The sequence below is a fragment of the Bubalus kerabau genome, chromosome 3, assembly GCF_029407905.1.
Source record: "Bubalus kerabau isolate K-KA32 ecotype Philippines breed swamp buffalo chromosome 3, PCC_UOA_SB_1v2, whole genome shotgun sequence".
Taxonomy (NCBI): Eukaryota; Metazoa; Chordata; class Mammalia; order Artiodactyla; family Bovidae; genus Bubalus; species Bubalus kerabau.
Genome location: NC_073626.1, coordinates 185,953,456 through 185,973,043, shown reverse-complemented (window position 1 = coordinate 185,973,043; position 19,588 = coordinate 185,953,456). Strand labels below are relative to the sequence as shown.

At 50.6% G+C, this 19,588-nt stretch overlaps 1 protein-coding gene and 1 long non-coding RNA gene across 3 annotated transcripts; one reads left to right on the top strand and one right to left on the bottom strand.

Annotated features, from left to right (window-relative positions):
• Positions 1-667: 667 nt before the first annotated feature.
• Positions 668-15,227, bottom strand: LOC129647957 (uncharacterized). 2 transcript variants are annotated; one of them, XR_008712593.1, is made up of 4 exons: positions 15,047-15,227; positions 2,707-2,747; positions 2,170-2,322; positions 668-1,102 (listed from the first exon to the last, which is right to left on the bottom strand). It is a non-coding gene; the product is annotated as an uncharacterized LOC129647957 (long non-coding RNA). The 2 variants fall into 2 exon arrangements; XR_008712594.1 differs by lacking the exon at positions 2,707-2,747.
• Positions 15,228-15,375: 148 nt separating this feature from the next.
• Positions 15,376-17,915, top strand: FAM43B (family with sequence similarity 43 member B). Its single transcript, XM_055574866.1, has one exon. It carries the CDS (start codon positions 15,824-15,826, stop codon positions 16,793-16,795), a length of 972 nt encoding a protein of 323 aa, XP_055430841.1. The 5' UTR covers positions 15,376-15,823; the 3' UTR covers positions 16,796-17,915.
• Positions 17,916-19,588: the final 1,673 nt, after the last annotated feature.

Sequence of the window (19,588 nt, the reverse complement as noted above, 5' to 3'; positions counted from 1 at the left end):
CAGCTCAGTGCTCCATGATGACCTAGGCGGGTGCAGTGGACAGAGAGGGAGTCCACGAGGGAAGGGATATATGTATGCACGTAGCTGACTCACGTCATTGTACAGCAGAAGGTAACACAGCTATGTAAAGCAATTGCACTCCAGTAAAAATAAATACACTAAAAAACTGACATTATGTAGGGGTTGCAGGTTTTGACAATGGCAAGGTCAAGGGTATGACAGTGAGGATGAGTGCTGAGATGGGTGGAAGACAGGATCCTCAGGGGAGGGACAGGGAGGCAGCAATGTCAGAGGACCACTTCATGGATATTGAAGTGGCCAAGAATTAAGCAGGAGTGGCTGAGCAGAGAACACTGAGCCATGAGCTCAGACCTTAAGAGAGATGGCCCCCGGGGCTGGTAGATGACTGAGCAAAGAGAAGGATTGGGTGGTGTGGTCTAGTGGCCTAGGAGACTTTAGGAAGGAAAAGAGGGTTTTGACTTGGGAGCAACAAGGACATCTGTTCGTTTAGCACATATCCTGTGACATACAGCCCTCTCCCAAGCAAGACTGTAAGCTCCAGAGTAGGGGACGCACATATGCCTTATTCTCCTCCATACCCTGTGCCTACATATCAAGTGGTCAGAAATCGTTTGTTGAATGGCTGATTGAGGGAATGAAGATATAAAACAGATAAACAAGGACCTGCGATATAGCACAGGAACCCATATTCTGTATCTTGTAATAACCTGTAATGGAAACGAATATGAAAAATCAGATCAGATCAGATCAGTCGCTCAATTGTGTCTGACTCTTTGCGACCCCATGAATCGCAGCACGCCAGGCCTCCCTGTCCATCACCAACTCCTGGAGTTCACTCAGACTCATGTCCATTGAGTCAGTGATGCCATCCAGCCATCTCATCCGCTGTCATCCCCTTCTCCTCTTGCCCCCAATCCCTCCCAGCATCAGAGTCTTTTCCAATGAGTCAACTCTTCGCATCAGGTGGCCAAAGTACTGGAGTTTCCGCTTTAGCATCATTCCTTCCAAAGAAATCCCAGGGCTGATCTCCTTCAGAATGGACTGGTTGGCTCTCCTTGCAGTCCAAGGGACTCTCAAGAGTCTTCTCCATGAAAAATATGAAAAATAAATATATGTTACTTATATATTTATAAATATATATATAGCTGAATCACTTTGCTGTACACTAGAAACTAACACAACATTGTAAATCAATTATACTTCAATAAAAAATTTTTTTAATTAAAAAAGAGTGACTATATGTGTTTAGATGAAGGAGGCCACGCTGGAGGGATTCACAGGGAGGTTAGTGTCAGCACAGGATGGAGCCGACCTTGACATTCCCTCCTCTGACCCCGTCTTTGCTCCCACCTGCTCTGGCTCAGGGCCTGGGGGGCTGTAGGGGTCTCCTCTTGCCTGCATTCCTGAGACCCAGCTGTATCCAAATACCAGCCTTGGTTTAGGCAGCTCTGTTTTCCAAACACGACTTCGCTTCGCATTGGACTGTAATTTGATGGCTGCAGCAGCTTATCTCACAAACACAGGTGCGCTGAAGGTAATATTTTCATCCGTCACCTTTGCTCCCCTCTTGCATTCATACCGCTCAGTACTGAGGCATCTGATTGTAGACTAATGCTATTCTGAAGGCGCCTTTCTGCTGAAAACCCTTCAGAATGAACAGCAATTTTGGTCACATTCCTCTCTTTCTTTATTTCTTAGTCACAAATGCACATGCACAATTTTTCCAAAGGTTAAGAACACGCCACACAGATTTTAGTTACTGATCTGTCAGTTACTAGCTGTGTGGCCTTAGGGAAGTTATTTCACCGCTCTGAGTCTCTGCTCCCTCATCTGTAAAACAGGAATTATAAATATCAGTAGTTCCTATCTTGCAAAAGTAATCATGAGGGTTGGCTCTGATAAAGGAAAAGGTTTTGCATAATTCTGACCACTTAAGTAAATATTGGTTTGTTATTATTAGAAATGAATAGAGCTGAATGAATTAGAAATGAAAACAGCTTCAAGAAAAGTCAAACAGTTACAGCTTCAAACAAATCTGCAGCAGACTTCTGGATGTTCATGAGCATTCTACAGCAAGCTATTCTTTAAAAAGAAATGAAAGTGAAAGTCGCTCAGTCGTGTCTGACGCTTTGCGACCCCATGGAATACCTGTCAGGCTTCTCTGTCCATGGAATTCTCCAGGCCAGAACACTGGAGTGGGTAGCCTTTCTCTTCTTCCAGGGAATTTTCCCAACACAGTGATCGAACACAGTTCTCCCGCATTGCAGGCAGATTCTTTACTGTCTGAGCCACCAGGGAAGCCTAATATGCACACACAAATGTTTACCGATTTAGCACCAAAGGGTATGCACACACACACACAGACACACACACCCCCTTATAACTGAAGTGCATTCACATGGTAAATCATAGTTCATTTCTATTCATCACTTATATAATCATTTACAACCACCAGGATACTAAGAAAATTGTACTTTAAGAGCACTGAAAAAGCTTGCCAACCTCTCTCTAAATGAAACAGTTTCCCAGCCTTCCAGAGAAGCAGTGTACCAAATGCTATCTACCTTTTTCAGAGAGGAAAGGCAAGCAGTCCAAGGTCACAAAATGAGTCACTGACGGAAGTAAGACTTTTAAAAAAATAAAAATAAAAGTGTATGTGCTGTCCTTTAAGAATTATGTACTGACCTGTCATCAATGAAGGGTGGCTCTAAGTTGTTTTTTTCAGACTGGGGAGAACGAAAGCTGAGTCAAATGACGGGAACACATCTCACTCAGCTATTCAGCAACTATCTTTTGAGTTCCTACTATGTTCCAGATGCCAATCAGGGCCGTGTGGAGTCAGGAGGACTTCCCTGGTGGTCCAGCGGCTAAGGCTCCACACTCCCAGAGCAGAGGGCCCAGGTTAGATTCCACGCTGGGGGAACTAGATCCCCCATGCCACAGCTAAGCGTCCACATACTGCAACTAACAATCCTGCGTGCTGTGACCAAGACCTAACACATAAATAAGTAAATATTTTTAATAATAAATAATAATAATAATAAACAGATGTATTCCCTGTCCCAGGAGTTCCCAAAGCCTTGGGAGCCTTAGGAGTAGAGGAGGGCAGGAATTAAATAAATGATTACACAAATAATGAATTAATGACTGTTCTGATACATGTTACGAGAGAGACAACCAAGGAAGTCAGCACAGTTCGTTCAGGGAACTATTTTCCTAAGAGAAGTGACTTCTAAGACAGCTTGAAAGATGAAGACTGGAAGAAGAGATGAGAAAGAATGGGGACCAGAGGGAACAGAGTGTGGAAAAGACCTGGGGGGCAAGACAGCACTTAGAGGTTAGAGGCACTGGGTACAGCATGGCTGAGGCCCAGAGATGGGAGCAGAGGGCACCTTGTAGGGAAGCTGGGCCGGGGGAGAAGGGGGCGCAACCTGAGTTTTGGAGCTCATGTGACAGGCTGGGGATTATATTCAGTTCCTTTTGGTAAAAATCTAGAAAAATGGTAGATGAACATATTTGCAAAGCAGAAATAGAGACACAGATGCAGAAAACAAACATATGGACACCAAGGGGGCAAAGGGGTGGTGGGATGCATTAGAAGGTTGGGCCTGACACATACGCGCTGCTGTGTATAAAATGGGCAACTAACGAGAACCTGGGCGTCCCTGGTGGCTCAGCTGGTAAAGAATCCTGCAATCTGCCTGCAATGCGGGAGACCTGGGATCAATCCCTGGGTTGGGAAGACCCCCTGGAGAAGGGAAAGGCTACCCACTCCAGTATTCTGGCCTGGGGAATCCCATGGACAGAAGAGCCTGGCACGCTACAGTCCATGGGGTCGAAAAGAATTGAACACGACTGAGCAACTCTCGCTTCACTTCACTTCAATGAGAACCTGCTGTGTAACACAGGGAACTCGACTCCGTGCTCTGTGGTGATCTAAGTGGGAAAGAAATCCAAAAAAGATGGGATATACGCATATAGCTGTTTTACTTTGCAGACAGCAGAAACACTGTAAAGCAACGACACTCCAACAAACATTTTAAAACAAAAATCCATAGCGTAGTGACTCGAAACAAAAATAACTTCATTATCTCACAGTTTTTGTGAGTCAGGAATTGGGGAGCAGCTGCTTGGCAGCATGATGCTGGTTCAGGGTCTCTCCCAAGGTAGACGTCAGCTGGGGCGACAATCAGCCGAAAGCCTGACTGGCGAGGAAGGGCCATTTCCACAGTGGCGCCCTCACCTGGACGGTGACCTGGCGGAAGGCCTTAGCTCCTTGCCAAGTTCTCATGTGTCCTGCGTCCTCATGACACAGCAGCTGGTTCCGGCCAGCAAGAGTGATCCAGGAGAGAACAAGGCAGAAGCCCCCCTAACTTTCGTGTTCGAGCCTCAGAAATCAGAAAACCTTTCCATTACTCAGGTCGGCCCGATACAGGGTGGAGGGGGGCCACACACAGGCATGAATACCAGGAAGTGGGGTTCACGGGGACCCGCCTTAGAGGCCAGCTCCACCAGGAATGTCTTACACATCACTACCTGTCTCCAGGTGCCCCCACGGTGTCCAGTTTTGAACTCATGCGTGTGTACTCAGTAGATCAGTTGTGTCTGACTCTTGGCAATCCTATGGACTGTAGCCCACCAGGATCCTCTGTCCATGGGATTCTCCAGGCAAGAATATTGGAGTGGGTTGCCATTTCCTCTTCCAGGGGATCTTCCCAACCCTGAGATGGAACCTACATCTCCTGAGTCTCCTGCATCAGCAAGCAGATTCTTTACCACTGAGCCATCTGGGAAGCACCCACCCAGTAAAATGACTCCTTTGATGAGGGAATGTCCAAACCGGAAGGAATTAGTCCAACTTCTTCATCTGGCATGACCATATCATACTGAATGGATACATAAATTAATGTGGATTAATCGATTGACATGCATTTAGGTATCTTGAGCACCATGATGAACCATCAGAAGAGCACTGAGGAGAGGTTTCCATTTGACGTGGAGAACCAAGATAAAGTCCCTGTTCCTTCCCCAAGCCTCCCTAAATGACAATAAGGGAACGGAAGTGGCATAAACTGACAAGGAAAAGGAAGGGGGCGATGACAGCCAGTGAGTGGTGTTGAGGACATGTTTGAGGGTGGAAGGAACGCGGACAAGGGGGAGCAAGCGCAGTGGAGCAGAAATAATGGAAACCCAGAAAGAGTCAAGTCGTGCCCTGCTAAGGAGCCCCAGAAATCCAGGAACCCCACACCCCAGACATCTCTGGTGACAGCAGACCAGGTGTGAAAACAGGATCAGTGAGAGCCTGCAGTGGAAGCCCTAGGTATTCTCCCCTCTCTGCAGCAGCGTGGAGATTCCCACCTCACCCCCCGCATCAGAAGACCGGAGCTCTCCTCTCTGGGGAGACCTACCCCAGGTGCCTCTGGGCTGAGGACTCCAGGGGTGACAGAGGGTGCGGAGGCTCCATCCGGAACAGCCAGCCCACCTACTGACCAGTGAGACCTCCAGGAGGCCCCGTCTCCACTCTGCCCCCACAATCCTGGCAGCCGGGTTTATACACCCCGGCCCCCACAGGCAGGAGGCGCCTGGAGCTCTTCCTGGGGACCCCGGCCAGCCCAAAAGAAGAGACCTACAGACCTCAACACTGGAGAATTGTTAAAACAGGAAATGAGGGACTAACCTAGGGGTACAGTGCACAGGAGTCCGCCTGCCAATGCAGGAGACTCGGGTTTGGTCCTTGTCTGGGAAGACTCCACGCGCTGCGGAACAGCTAGGTCCTCGCGGTACTAATACTGAGACCCCGCGCTAAGCCACAGCTACCGAGCCTGCACGCTGCAGCTACTGAGCCCGGGCACCTAGAGCCCGTGCTCCAGGCCAGAAGAAGCCGGGGGACCCACCGAGGAGTGAACCCTGTTCACTGCAACCAGAGAAAGCCCTGTGCAGCAACCAAGACTCGCTGAAACCATAAACAGAAAAAAAAATTTTTTTAAACAGAGCTGGATGGTGGTTAAAGTGGTAAAAACAGATTTGGCGGGGGAGGGGGGGGCAGCTCAGAAAAGTGGTAAAAATATATATATTTTTTATTCAGGAGTGATTGCAATAGGGAAACCTCAGGAAGGAACTGGCATTGATTCCAAATACAACAGGAACAAAGGGGCATTTCAGGGCGGGCCGGGGTGGGGGTTGTAGTATAGGTGAAAGGCAAGTTACTGAGAGGAAAAATCAGAGCTAAGAGGGGATTCTGACTAAACCACAAAGGCAGACCCGAGTGGTCAGCAATCAACAGGAGGACGATGGGAGGGCAAGGAATTTGACCAGATACCATCAAGGGTGATTAGATATCCAGGGTACAGGATTCTGTCTACACTGCCTTAACAAGATTCTTCCTAAAACTGGGTGATGCAGGATGGGACAAGGATGGGCGACAAGGATGGGGTCTAGCTGAGAAAAGGATTCAGAGGAGCCTGAGTCAAGTCTGCTCAAGGAGGCTTTTGTCAGGGTTTCTTTGTAACCTGGCTGAGCATGTCTTCAGACAAGGAGGCCCACACGTGACAAGTTCTGCTCATCACCCTCCACCTCCCGTGCCGTGTTTCAACATGTGTGTGAGCCTCTCAGATAGGACTGGTGATTATCAGACATTAGAGGGAAGCTGGACGCATGACAGAGTTGTATATCTTTCAATTAAAAAAACAAAACAGGGAGAAAGGAACTCAAGGAGCAGAGCAGTGCATGAAACTGGGAAAAAAAAAAAAAAACCCTTTTAGAAACAACTATAATTATAAAACTCTAAAGATTCCACAAAAAAACCTTGGGATAAACAAATTCAGCAAAATAATCAGGTATAAAATCAACATACAAAAATCTGTTACATTCCTGGCCAAGAACAATTTCTAAAAAGAAAGTTAATAAAAAATTCCATGTACAAGAATAAACTGCTTAGGAATAAACTTCACCAAGGAAGTAAAAACTACAAAATATTTCTGAAAAAAAATTAAAGACAACACAAATACATGGCAGTGAAGACACCCGTCTTCATGGATTGGAAGTTAAGCTGCCAATGCTACCCAAAGCGATTTATAGATTTAATGCAAACCCTATCAGAATCTCAATGGCATTTTTCTTCCAGAAAAAGGAAAATCCATTCTAAAATTCACATAGAATCTAAAGGGACCCTGAAAAAGAGCAAAGTTGGAGGTCTCATACTTCCTTATTTCAAAACTTATTACAAAGCTATAGTAACCCAAACAATGTGGTACTGGCATAAAGACAGACAGACAGACCAAGAATAGAATAGAGATGGAAACAAATGCTTGCACGGACGGTCAAATGATTTTCAATAAGGGTGCCAAAGCCAATCAATGGGAAAAGGATGGTCTTTTCAACAAACGGATTTGGGAAAACTAGATATCAACATGTAAAGGAATGATGTTGGATCCTTACCTTATACCATATACCAAAACTGACACAAAAATGGATCGAAGACTTAAAAACAAGACCCCAAACTATAAACTCAAAGGGGTTAATATCCAAAATCTATAAAGAACTCCTATGATTCAACAACAATAACAAAAGAATAATCCAATTTTTAAACAGGCAAAAGATTTGAACAGCCATCTCTCTAAAGAAAATATACAAATGGCTAATGAGTACATGAAAAGTGCTCATCATCACTAATTAGGGCACTGCAAATCAAAACCACAATGAGATGCCACCTCATAGCCATCAGGATGGCTCCTATAAAAAAGAGAAAGAAAGAGCGAGTTGAGAGAGGAAGGAAGAAAACAACAACTGTTGGTTAGGCTATGGGAAATTAGAGCCCTTGTGCAACGTAAATTGGCACAGCCATTATGGAAAACAGTATGGTAATTCTTCAAAATATTAAAAATAGAATTATCCTATGATCCAGCAATTTCACATCCCATTATACATCCCAAAGAGTTGAAAGCATGGTCTTTAAGAGATATTTATACACCCATGTTCATGGCAACATTATTCACACTAGTCAAAAGGTGGAAGCAACCCAAGTCTCCATCAGTGGATGAATGGATACACAAAATGCATGTGTACAATGGACACTGTTCAGCCTTAAAAAGGATGTAAATACTGACACATGCCACATCGTGGATGAGCATTAAGGACATCATACTAAGTGAAATAAACTACTCACAAAAAGACAAATGCTGTATGATTCCACTTATATGAGGTATCTAGAGCAGTCAGATTCATAGAGACAGAGGGTTAAATGATGCTTGCCAGGGGCTGGGGATGGGGGGATTGGGGAAGAAATGGAGTATAGGGTTTTGATTTTGCAAGATGAAAAAGTTCTGAAGATCAATTGCATGACAATGTGAATATACTTAACAATACTGAACTGTACACTAAAGAATGGTTAAGATGGTAAATGTTATCTTATGTGTCTTTTATCACAGTTAAAAGTTTTAAAGCAATTATAATTCATATTTTGAGAGACACAAGACAATATTACATCCATGAATAAGAATAGGCTGTTATTTAAAATAAAAAGAATAAGAAATTGCTCTTAAAATGAAAAATTATGAGAAGAGACATAAAAATCCAACTACAAAATTTGGAAAATAAAGTTGAGGCAATGTCCCCGAAAACAGGACATTTTTCAAAATGGAAAATTGAAAGAATATTTTGAAAAAACAGAGGATCAACCCAAGAGGTCCAACATCCAACCAAAACAGAAAAAACAAAAACCAGAAATGGAATGGAGGAGATTAGCACACAGAAATGTCCCCCAAATTGATTTTTAGATTAAGAGATTGATTTCCACATTGACAGGTTCACCCAGTGCCCGTGACAAATGCACATTTGAAACTTTAGAGCTCTGAGAGATCTAAAAACTCCCAGAGAGAAAAATCAAGTCACACACACACACACACACACACACAGGATCAGATGTCAGAATGTCATCTGACTTTTCAACAGCAACAATGGATCATCTACCCCAAATTCTGGGGGCAATGTATTTCTAGCCTAGCAAAAATATCAGTCAAAGCTATTGGAACACATGTTCTGCCAAAAAAAAGGAAATAAATTCTGGCTGGGGGGAAGCAAAATTTATTCTTCACTGTGGCATGCTGGGTCTTTAGTTGGAGCATACGAACTGTTTATCGCAGCACGTGGGATCTAGTTCCTTGGCCAGGGATGGAGCCTGGGCCCCCTGCATGGGGAGCTTGGAGTCTTGGCCACTGAACCACCAGGGAAGTCCCTGTTTGTCTGTTTGTTTTTAATGAGGTGATTAAATACCTCCAGAAACGCAAAAGTGTTGTCCAATAAGAGAAAATGAAATCATAACACACTTCAAGGCTCAGCTATGAGCACTAGTTCCATAGTTATTACTATTACACTTAAACGCTGAACGCTGATGCAACAGCAAGAAAATGCTACAGCTAGACGCAGAGGCAGGCAGGGAAAACACTGTGCGGGATGACATGGATGAAGGCGATTACATCCTCATCTTCCATAGGACGGAGGCAATGGACACAGCGTCAAAAAGTGGAAGATCTGGATTAGGTGTGTTATTTAAAAATAAGAAGGCATATGACGGAAGTGCCATCTAAAATGTGTAAAAGAGGGGCTGTCTTTGGAAGTGAGAACTGAGACTGGGGAAAGGATGGGGCCAACGACTGATTTTTTAATTATACGCCTACAATAAGTCAGTTACCTGACTTCTTCAACTAATACAAGTGTAAATATAATAGATGGGCTTTCCTGGTAGCTCAGGGATAAAGAATCCACCTGCCACTGCAGGAGACATAGAATGGTTCTTCTGATTTGGAAAGATCCCCCATGCGGCGGAGCAACTAAGCCTGTGGACCACAACACCTGAGCCTGTGCCCTGGAGCCCTGGGGTGGCAACAACTGAGGTTGGGCGCCTAGAGAAGCCACCGCTATGAGCAGCCCATGCAAGCAACTAGAGAGGAGCCCCCACTGGCCACAAGTAGACAAAAAGCCCATGCAGCAGTGAAGACCCAGCACAGCCCCAAATAAATCAGTTATAGAAATAAATTGAAGATAGAGATTGCTTTGTAAAAAGTTTAAATGCTCAAGCAGCACACGGCTGTAAAAACAATTACTTTTCCTATAAACAATTAGATTATCACTGTTATCTGTAAATCCATTTACAAAAAAAAGCACACATTACTTTTTTATTCCTTAGAAAATAAAATTATGCTCTATTAAGTACAAAAAATTAAACTGAAAAAAGAAAAAAAAATTCCAACTACATGCAAGTCTATGAAGCAGTGATGATACTGCTTTGAAACCTGTATGCAGGACAAGAAGCAACAGTTAGAACCAGACAAGGACAATAGACTGGTTCCAAATCAGGAAAGGAATATGTCAAGGCTCTACATTGTCACCCTGCTTACTTAACTTCTATGCAGAGTACATCAAGAGAAATGCCGGGCTGGATATAGCACAAGCTGGAATCAAGAAATATCAAAGACCTCAGATATGCAGATGACACCACCCTAATGGCACAAAGCAAAGAGGAACTAAAGAGCCTCTTGATGAAGGCGAAAGAGGAAAGTAATAAAAATTGGCTTAAAACTCAACATTCAAAAAACTAAGATTATGGCATCCAGTCACATCACTTCAAGGCAAATAAATGGGGAAATAATGGAAACAGTGACAGGCTTTATTTTCTTGGGCTCCAAAATCACTTTGGACTGTGACTGCAGCCACAAAATTAAAAGATGCTTGCTCCTTGGGAGAAAAGCTATGACAAACCTAGACAACATATTAAAAGCAGAGACATAACTTTGATGACAAAGATCCATAATTGAAGCCATGGTTTTTCCAGTGGTCATGTATGGATGTGAGAGTTGGACCATAAAGAAGGCTGTTGTTCTTCAGTCCCTTAGTCATGTCCAACTTTTTGCAACCCCATGGACTGCAGCACATCAGGCTTCCCTGTCCTTCACTATCTTCTGGAGTTTGCTCAAACTCATGTCCATTGAGTTGGTGATGCCACCCAACCATCTCATCCTCTGTCGTCTCCTTCTCCTCCTGCCTTCAATCTTTCCCATCATCAGGGTCTTTTCAGATGAGTCAGCTCTTTGCATCAGGTGGCCAAAGTGTTGGAGTTTCAGCTTCAACATCAGTCCTTCCAATGAACACTCAGGATTGATCTCCCTTAGGATGGACTGGTTGGATCTCCTTGCAGACCAAGGGACTCTCAAGAGTCTTCTCCAGCTCCACAGTTCAAAAACACCACTGGAAGGGTAACAAGAGGGAAAGGGGCAGGGCACAACTTTTGGAAGAATGACATAGCCCAAGGATACAACATAAACTACTGCTAAGTCACTTCAGTTGTGTTCGACTCTGTGCGACCCCATAGATGGCAGCCCACCAGGCCCCTCTGTCCCTGGGATTCTCCAGGCAAGAGTACTGGAGTGGGTTGCCACTGCCTTCTCCAATGCATGAAAGTGAAAGTGAAGTCGCTCAGTCATGCCCAACTCTTAGCGACCCCATGGACTGCAGCCCACCAGGCTCCTCTATCCATTGGATTTTCCAGGCAAGAGTACTGGAGTGGGGTGCCATTGCCTTCTCCGACACACCTGATGCTAAAGAAATGGTTGGTTAGCAGAGATCTAAACTGAACTGGGCTTCCTGTGTCACAATAGGGGAACTCCAGCCACCCCAGGAGGCTCTGCCTTCCCCAAAGCCTGTGGAGACACAACATAAACTGAGTAGGGTCAAATGGGACCAAGATGGCAGATAAGACTAGACCTTGATCCTCAATCAGCAAGTGAAATGACACACCCAGAGGTGCCCTGACAGTTCCAAGGCACTGTCAAAAGACCAAGGAGTGGGCGGTGGCCCAAATCCTGGAAATCTCCACCCCTTCCCCAGAATAGTTGGACTAATCCTTCCACTCACTTGCATATGAAATTACCCAGCCTATTAGAAAAAAAAAAACTGTGGTGTTGGAGAAGATTCTTGAGAGTCCCTTGGACTGCAAGGAAATCCAACCAGTCCATCTTAAAGGCAATCAGTCCTGAATATTCATTGGAAGGACTGATGTTGAAGCTGAAACTCCAATACTTTGGCCACCTGATGCAAAGAACCGACTCATTCAAAAAGACTCTGATGATGGGAATGATTGGAGGCAGGAGGAGAAGGGGACCACAGAGGATGAGATGGTTAGATGGCATCACCAACTCTATGGACATGAGTTTGAGTAAGCTCCAGGAGTTGGTGATGGACAGGGAGGCCTGGTGTGCTGCAGTCCATGGGGTCGCAAAGAATTGGACACGACTGAGCGACTGAACTGAACTGAACTGAACTGATAAAAACTAACCACACTGTGTCTGTGGAGTGTACTTCTCTCTGAATCTGAATAAATCCGCATCTTACCTATCACTTTGTCTCTCACTGAATTCTTTCTGTGATGAGATATAGAACCTGAGCTTCATTAAGACCTGAAACCAGGTACTGTGGCTTTTGGCTGGGTTCGAGTCCCAGCCAGGTGGGTTCAAGTCCCAAACTGGGTTTTGGCTGGGTTCGAGTCCCAGCCAGGTGGGCTCAAGTCCCAAACTGGGTTTTGGCTGGGTTTGAGTCTCAGCCACGTGGGTTCAAGTCTCAAGCAGGGTTTTGTCTTCTGAATCAGTCCTGAATATTCATTGGAAGGACTGATGCTGAAGCTGAAGCTCCAACACTTTGGCCACCCAATGCGAAAAGTCGACTCACTGGAAAAAAACTCTGATGCTGAGAAAGACTGAGGGCAGGATCAGAAGAGGACGACAGAGGATGAGATGGCTGGATGGCATCACTGACTCAGTGGACATGAGTTGGAACAAACTCCCGAGAGATGGTGAAGGACAGGGTAGCCTGACATGCTGCAGTCCATGGGGTGGCAAAGAGTCAGACACAACTTAGTGACTAAAGAACAACAGCCAGGGACGGGAGAGAAGGGAGGAAGGAAGACTTAAGGGCAGAGAGACAGCCTTGAACTCTGCCTGGATGAATGGGACCAGGCTGGCCTCTCCAGCCTTCTGAATACAAAGAACAGTGGAAGTTCTTGGGCAACTGGGCCCTTCCAAGGAACAAGTTTAGAGGCGGAAGAGCTGAAGGGGGGAGGCAGCGGGGACACCAAGCCCAAGGGTGTAAGAAGGCCCCTGAAGGGAGGAGAGGTCCCAAGGAGGCTGTGGGAGGAAGGAATCCCAGCCATGGAGGCCAGGGTGAGTGGTCCACAAGGTAACAGAGTGGCTAGCGATGTCAAATGCTGCTTTGTGGCCCGAGGACTTAACACAGAGACACAGCACTGCCTCTGTGATCTCACACCATCCCGGGTGACTCCCCACCACCACCACCCACATAAGGCTGTTCCAAAAGCAACGAGAAGGGACAGAAGCAGAGCTAGGTGAGGGCGTCTACGCTAGGCTCCCCAGTGCAGCACACTCCCACCCGCAGCACCCCGTCCCTTCTCTGGGAGGCAGGGCACTCAGTTACTGGATCAGAGGCAGGCCATGCTTGGGACACACCTGACGCTGAAGAAATGGTTGGTTAGCAGAGATCTAAACTGAACTGGGCTTCCCGTGTCACGACAGGGGAACTCCAGCCACGCCAGGAGGCTCTGCCTTCCCCAAAGCCTGTGGAGACACAAGCCTCCCCGCACAAGTGGAGACTTTGCTGCTGGCTGCTCCCACCTGCCTCATGATGCTCGTGGGGAAGAGGACCCCAGAGGCAGCGAGGTTCACGGGGTGGCTCCTCCTGCCTCCCAGAGCCTGTTCTCTCACAGAGAAAGGACAGAGCGGGACAGTAGGAGGCTTCCATGTCCTTCTTCAGTGATTTTTTTTTTTAACCACAAGCACATATTACTTTTATAATGAGGAACAAAGAATAAAGATATTTCCAAGTTGAAAATAAAACGAGGCTGCAGGAGACCTGCCCATCTCTGAGGCCCCCTCCAAAGCTAAGATGCTGCAATTCCAGGTAATTTCCTGTTCTTTATTTGCATGTCCTGTGAGGAGCATTTGGTGAAGCAGTCTTGTGTGAGGGGGTGGTGGGTACGCTTGTATTCCCCCTGAGGATGCTGAGCCCAGCCGGCTGGCCCCGGATGTATGTTGCCAGGCTGTTGGACATATCATCTTCCCAATGTCCCCACTCTGGGAGGTCACCTGGTGTGACCGGGCCTAGCCCAAAGCTCTGGGCTCATTCCTGGCCTGGAAGACTCCCCAAATGACCTGTTCTAAAGCCACAGAAAGGGCTTGGGGGTGGGCTCCTTGGGGGTGTGGGAGACTCCTGGACCCCCATCGGAGCAGTCCTGGGGTTCTAGGGAGTTTGTTGTGGTTTAACAAATCTTGGAAAGGGGGAGATGTGGCCCCACGCCCAGGGACCACTGCCTCTTTCCCAGTGCAGGAGAGCCCCCTCCCTAGTAAGAGCCCCCACTGGAGGGTCTCAGGGCAGGATAGAACACCCCCCATCCATACCCAGTATATGATGAACTCAAAGAAGAGTGAGGACCCCCACAAGGGTCAGTCAAGCCTGAGCGGAACTCTAGTTCCACCTCCTATCAACCCTGTGACCTTGGGCAAGTTGCTTAGCTGAGGCTAGGCTATCCTGAGATAAAGAGGTCATGAATGCAACGTCCCCCGCCCCGCCCAGGTGGTGGGAGCAGGAGAGGTGTCACAAACCTCAGTGTAATCTGTTTAATCCTGGGAGGGTCCAGAGGCTGCCCTTTGGCCAAAGGAGCTTTTAATCTGCAATTCCCCCACAGATCCCGGTCGGCTCTGGAAGGTTCCCCACCCGCAAAGCGTACCCTCCGGCGTTAGTCCGGGCGAGGGCCACTACCAGCCGCTGCAGCGGGGGGGGGACTGGTCTCCCAGCTCCGGCGCGCCGGGCTGGCCCACGACCTTGGAGGAACCCGGGAGAGAAAGCTTCACCGAGAGACAGTACTTTTCCACTGCACTGCTCGGCCACCTCGGCTGGCTTTCTGCTGTGCAGATAGAAGATGAAGGGAGCCAGGCCGGCCCCGGGAGGAACCCCCCCAACTCACGGTCAGAGATGCAGGGAGGCAGGAGCTGAGGGTGAGGGGCAGTGGGCATCCGAGAAAGCGGAGGGGGGTACCGAACCCTCCCGGAGGGGCTGAGAGACCACCAGGGCGACCTGGGAAACTTGCACTGGCAAAGCCCTTGGGTCGATTTCAAGAGCTTCCTGCTCCTTGATCTCCGACAATAATGATTAAACCCGATCCACCGCGCCTGTGCTGGGTCTCGGGCGAAGAGCCCCGCTAGCTGGCGCGGGGGGAGGAGACAGAGGAGGGGACGAGAGATCTAGCGGTCCCGCCCGGTGATGTAGGCAGCCGGGGGAGGTGGAGCCGCGAAGCCTGGAGGAGTCCCCACCGCAGTCGCGGCTCTCGGTCTACCCCTCTGAGCAGCCAGCCTCCAGCCCCGGCTCCGGCGACCTCCCTGCCGCCGCAGGGGTGGCAGGAACCGCGGGGTGCCCCCCTATTCGGATCTGGAGGGGCGCGTCTCCACCCCGCCCAGCCCCTGCCCCTCCTGGCTTCCCGGACGGCTTGGAGCGACTCCCGGGGGAAGCTGTTCCCGGACGCTCGGGGCCGTCGCCCGGGCATCTCGGCTGTCAGCCCGGCTGAGCACCGGGCATCTGCGAAGCCAGCCAGCCCTGCCTGGCACTGGGCATCAGCGGGCACCGATTGTCCCCGGCGCCGCCCTGGGCCGCGGGCTTCTGGGCGCGCTCCCCTCCCCCGGCCGCTGGGCCGGCCGCCCGCGAGCTCCCGGCGCCCCCAGCCCCTCGGGCCGCCGCCGCCGCCGCGATGCTGCCCTGGAGGCGTAACAAATTCGTGCTGGTGGAGGACGACGCCAAGCGCAAGGCCAAGAGCCTGAGTCCGGGCCTCGCCTACACGTCGCTGCTCTCCAGCTTCCTGCGCTCCTGCCCGGATCTGCTGCCCGACTGGCCGCTGGAGCGCCTGGGCCGCGTGTTCCGCAGCCGGCGCCAGAAAGTGGAACTCAACAAGGAGGACCCGACCTACACCGTGTGGTACCTGGGCAACGCCGTCACCCTGCACGCCAAGGGCGACGGCTGCACCGACGACGCCGTGGGCAAGATCTGGGCGCGCTGCGGGCCGGGCGGGGGCACCAAGATGAAGCTGACGCTGGGGCCGCACGGCCTCCGCATGCAGCCGTGCGAGCGCAGCAGCTCGGGGGGCCCCGGGGGCCGCCGGCCGGCGCACGCCTACCTGCTGCCGCGCATCACCTACTGCGCGGCGGACGCGCGCCACCCGCGCGTCTTCGCCTGGGTCTACCGCCACCAGGCGCGCCACAAGGCCGTGGTGCTGCGCTGCCACGCCGTGCTGCTGGCGCGGGCGCACAAGGCGCGCGCCCTGGCCCGCCTGCTCCGCCAGACCGCTCTGGCGGCCTTCACCGACTTCAAGCGCCTGCAGCGCCAGAGCGACGCGCGCCACGTGCGCCAGCAGCACCTCCGCGCCGGGGGCGCCCCCGCCGCCTCGCTGCCCCGCGCCCCGCTGCGCCGGCTCCTCAACGCCAAGTGCGCCTACCGGCCGCCCCCCGCCGCCGAGCGCGGCCGCGGGGCGCCGCGCCTCAGCAGCATCCAGGAGGAGGACGAGGACCAGGACGAGGACGCGGGGACGCGCGAGCGGCCGGAGGTGCTCAGCCTGGCCCGCGAGCTGAGGACGTGCAGCCTGCGGGCCGCCCCGGCGCCTCCGCCGCCCTCGCAGCCCCGCCGCTGGAAGGCCGGCCCCCGGGAGCGAGCGGGCCAGGCGCGCTGAGAGCCGGAAGCGAGGGGGGGGTGCGCGGGCGGGGGTGATGGACAGGCCTCGCGGCCCCAGACCCGGCCGGCCTGATGTAGAGTCTCCGGCCTCGGCCCTGCCCGCTACGGCTCCCCCGTGGTCCCCCCACCCCGCCCTTGCCTCCCTCGTGGTCTCTGTGGCTGTCCGCCCCGCGCCTCATCCTGGCTCAGGGTGACGCCTGACATGCCCTTGAGTATGCGGGGCGGCGAGCTGGGGGAGCAGCAGTATTCCGTGTTCGCCCCCCACCCCCAGAGCCTGCCGGCGCCCTCCACTGTGGAATTGCCCCCGATGCTTAACACCAAGTTGCTTTGCCCATAGGCCACGCCCTACCTCCCCAAACATCCTCTCTAGAGAAGGGGGCTTGGGGAGGAGACTCTTCCAGAAAACCAGGAGGGTGGCCTTGGATCTTGGCCCCCAGGGGAGACAGTGGGTCTGCCTGTAGCCAAGCTAGCCTTCCTGGGGAGACCAGCCCTAGGCAGGCATTCTTACAGCGGGAAGAATAGTGGCCCCGGAGAGCTGAGGCCAGGCCCCAGGTGGCATCTGAGTCTACTGCCAATCCACACAAGGAAGAGTGCCCAGCCTATACGCCTGGCCTCTCCACCCCTTGGAGGACTTCTGGGACTTTGCTGCTCTGCCTGTGGAGAAAACGGGGATGTTCCTACCACCCCCAACAACAGACGGCCCAGGAACAGCTCTTTGCATCAGGCCGCTGCCCAAGCCTGTGTCCTGGCACCCGCAGGACTCCTTACCCACCCTGTCTTTCTGCATACAAATGTGTGTGGGTCCCCGCTCGGTGCCCCACACTAGGACCAAGACGTGGCCTCCAAGGGAGGTAAGAGGGCATCTGGCAGGTGTTTGAGGCACTGACCACCCAGCAAATGGACAGGGGAGAGATGTCCCCAAGCCAAGGCTTGTCAGAGCTGGAGGGTCCTGACAGCACCTGGGTTCTCACAGCAAGATGAGGCCAGAGAGTGCGGTGACCCCACCGGGGGAGCGGGCCCCTGCCCACGTGTCTTTTAACAAGGTCATTAAAAGCCCAAAGATCTATGTGTCACCAAATCATCATTGTAAATAAACCATTCCTGCTTTTTCAGCCTGTCACCACTCGTGTTGTGCTTGATGCCAGGGCCTGCTGACGGTGAAAAGATGATCATCAGACCCTTGAAGGGCAGGAGAGGTCCCAGAAAGCATTCCCTGTAGCACTGGAGCCAACTCTCAGGAGTGCGGGGGACAAGGGAGTTGCTGCCAGGACACTGTTCCCTTCATGTCAGGAGAGGAGACAGTAGCAGGTGCCTTGGCCTGCAAATCACATGGGCTAAGCCTGGGAGGGGTGTCAGCTGTCTGTCTCGGCCTCCCAGAATGTCTGTCTGCCTGGGCACCAAACGCAAGTGTCTCTGGAGCATTTGGGCAGGGAGGGGGCAGGGGGCTGGGGCCTTCTCATGAGGCATGTATCTTTGAGAAGATTCGTGTGTGTGTGTGTGTGTGTGTGTGTGTGTCTAGGCAAATGGTATTTGCTGGGTCTCCTTGGGGATGTAAAAGGGAGGGGTGAGAGGAGCTGGAGAGGTCTAGCCAGACCTCTAGGACAGCCTGAGTCCTGAGCTTGGATATCTTCTTTATTTCTGTGCTGAGCTGGGCACTGATCCCAGGCTTGTCCAGAGCCGAGACAAGCGGCCTCTGCAGTCACCCGCCGTCAGGACAGTACTGTGTCCCGCTGCTGCTGGGACAGAGGGCACCCCTGTCACTTCAGCTTGGCGGGGCGCAGGCAGGGTCAGGGGACTTTGAAGGGGCAAGCTGGGCTTGACTTCATCACACGTTTGGGGAGAGACAGGGGCCCGCTGCCACTCACTGCATGTTCATTGCTTCCCTCTTATCCATACAGCTGAGGATTTGCTGGGGTTTCTCCCCATAAGGAGAAAAAGGAAGATGAGGGAGCGGAGGATGGGCTGCAAGGCAGCCTCTGGTGTTGGAGGCAATCTCACCCAGAAACAAGGTCGTATGCACACCCTCTTTAATCAGATGTGTGCAGCAGAAATTTACTGAACGCCTGCCTTGGGACAGACACTGAGCTAAGTCCTAGCAGTCCCGGAGTCCCTCCCCCGTACATTCTCAAGTGAAATGCACATAATTAAAGGAACAGTTGCAAGGTAATAATTCACAAGCAGGCTCCCAACCTTAGCCTCTGCTCCTCCTTTTGTCTCTGGCAGCCTCCCAAAATATAGACACACACACACACACACAAACACACACACACACGACTGCCTTCGTTCCCTCGCTCACGCTGTGTTCTCTAGATCTGGAGTTACAGGACCAGACTGAAAGGACCATCTTTGCCTCCTTCCAGCTGTGTGATGCTGGGTAACTCATTCAGCCTCTCTGGGCCCCGCCTTTATCGATGGTAAAGCAGGAGGGGGCTGATTCCTACTTCACAGTCTGATTGTAAGAATGAAACAGAATCACGTCTGTGGAAAAGCTTTGGCAAATAAGACAATGCCCATGTGAAGAAGCACCATTGTACCCGTTGGCTGCTGTTCAGTCACTAAGTCATGTCTGAGTCTCTGAGACCCCAAGGCCCCCCAGCACGCCAGGCCTCCCTGTCCTTCACCGTCTCCCGGAGTCTGCTCCACCTCACGTCTGTTGAGTGGGTGATGCCATCCAACCATCTCATTCCCTGTCTCCCCTTCTCCTCCTGCCCTTAATCTTTCCCAGCATTAGGATCTTTTCCTATTTCCCCCACAGGATTCTTCTGTTTAGGTTAGGATGTTTAGTCCCATC

Bases quoted from the DNA above. Each gene is read 5' to 3' on its own strand.
- FAM43B (XM_055574866.1), top strand. From the start codon at position 15,824: ATGCTGCCCTGGAGGCGTAACAAATTCGTGCTGGTGGAGGACGACGCC.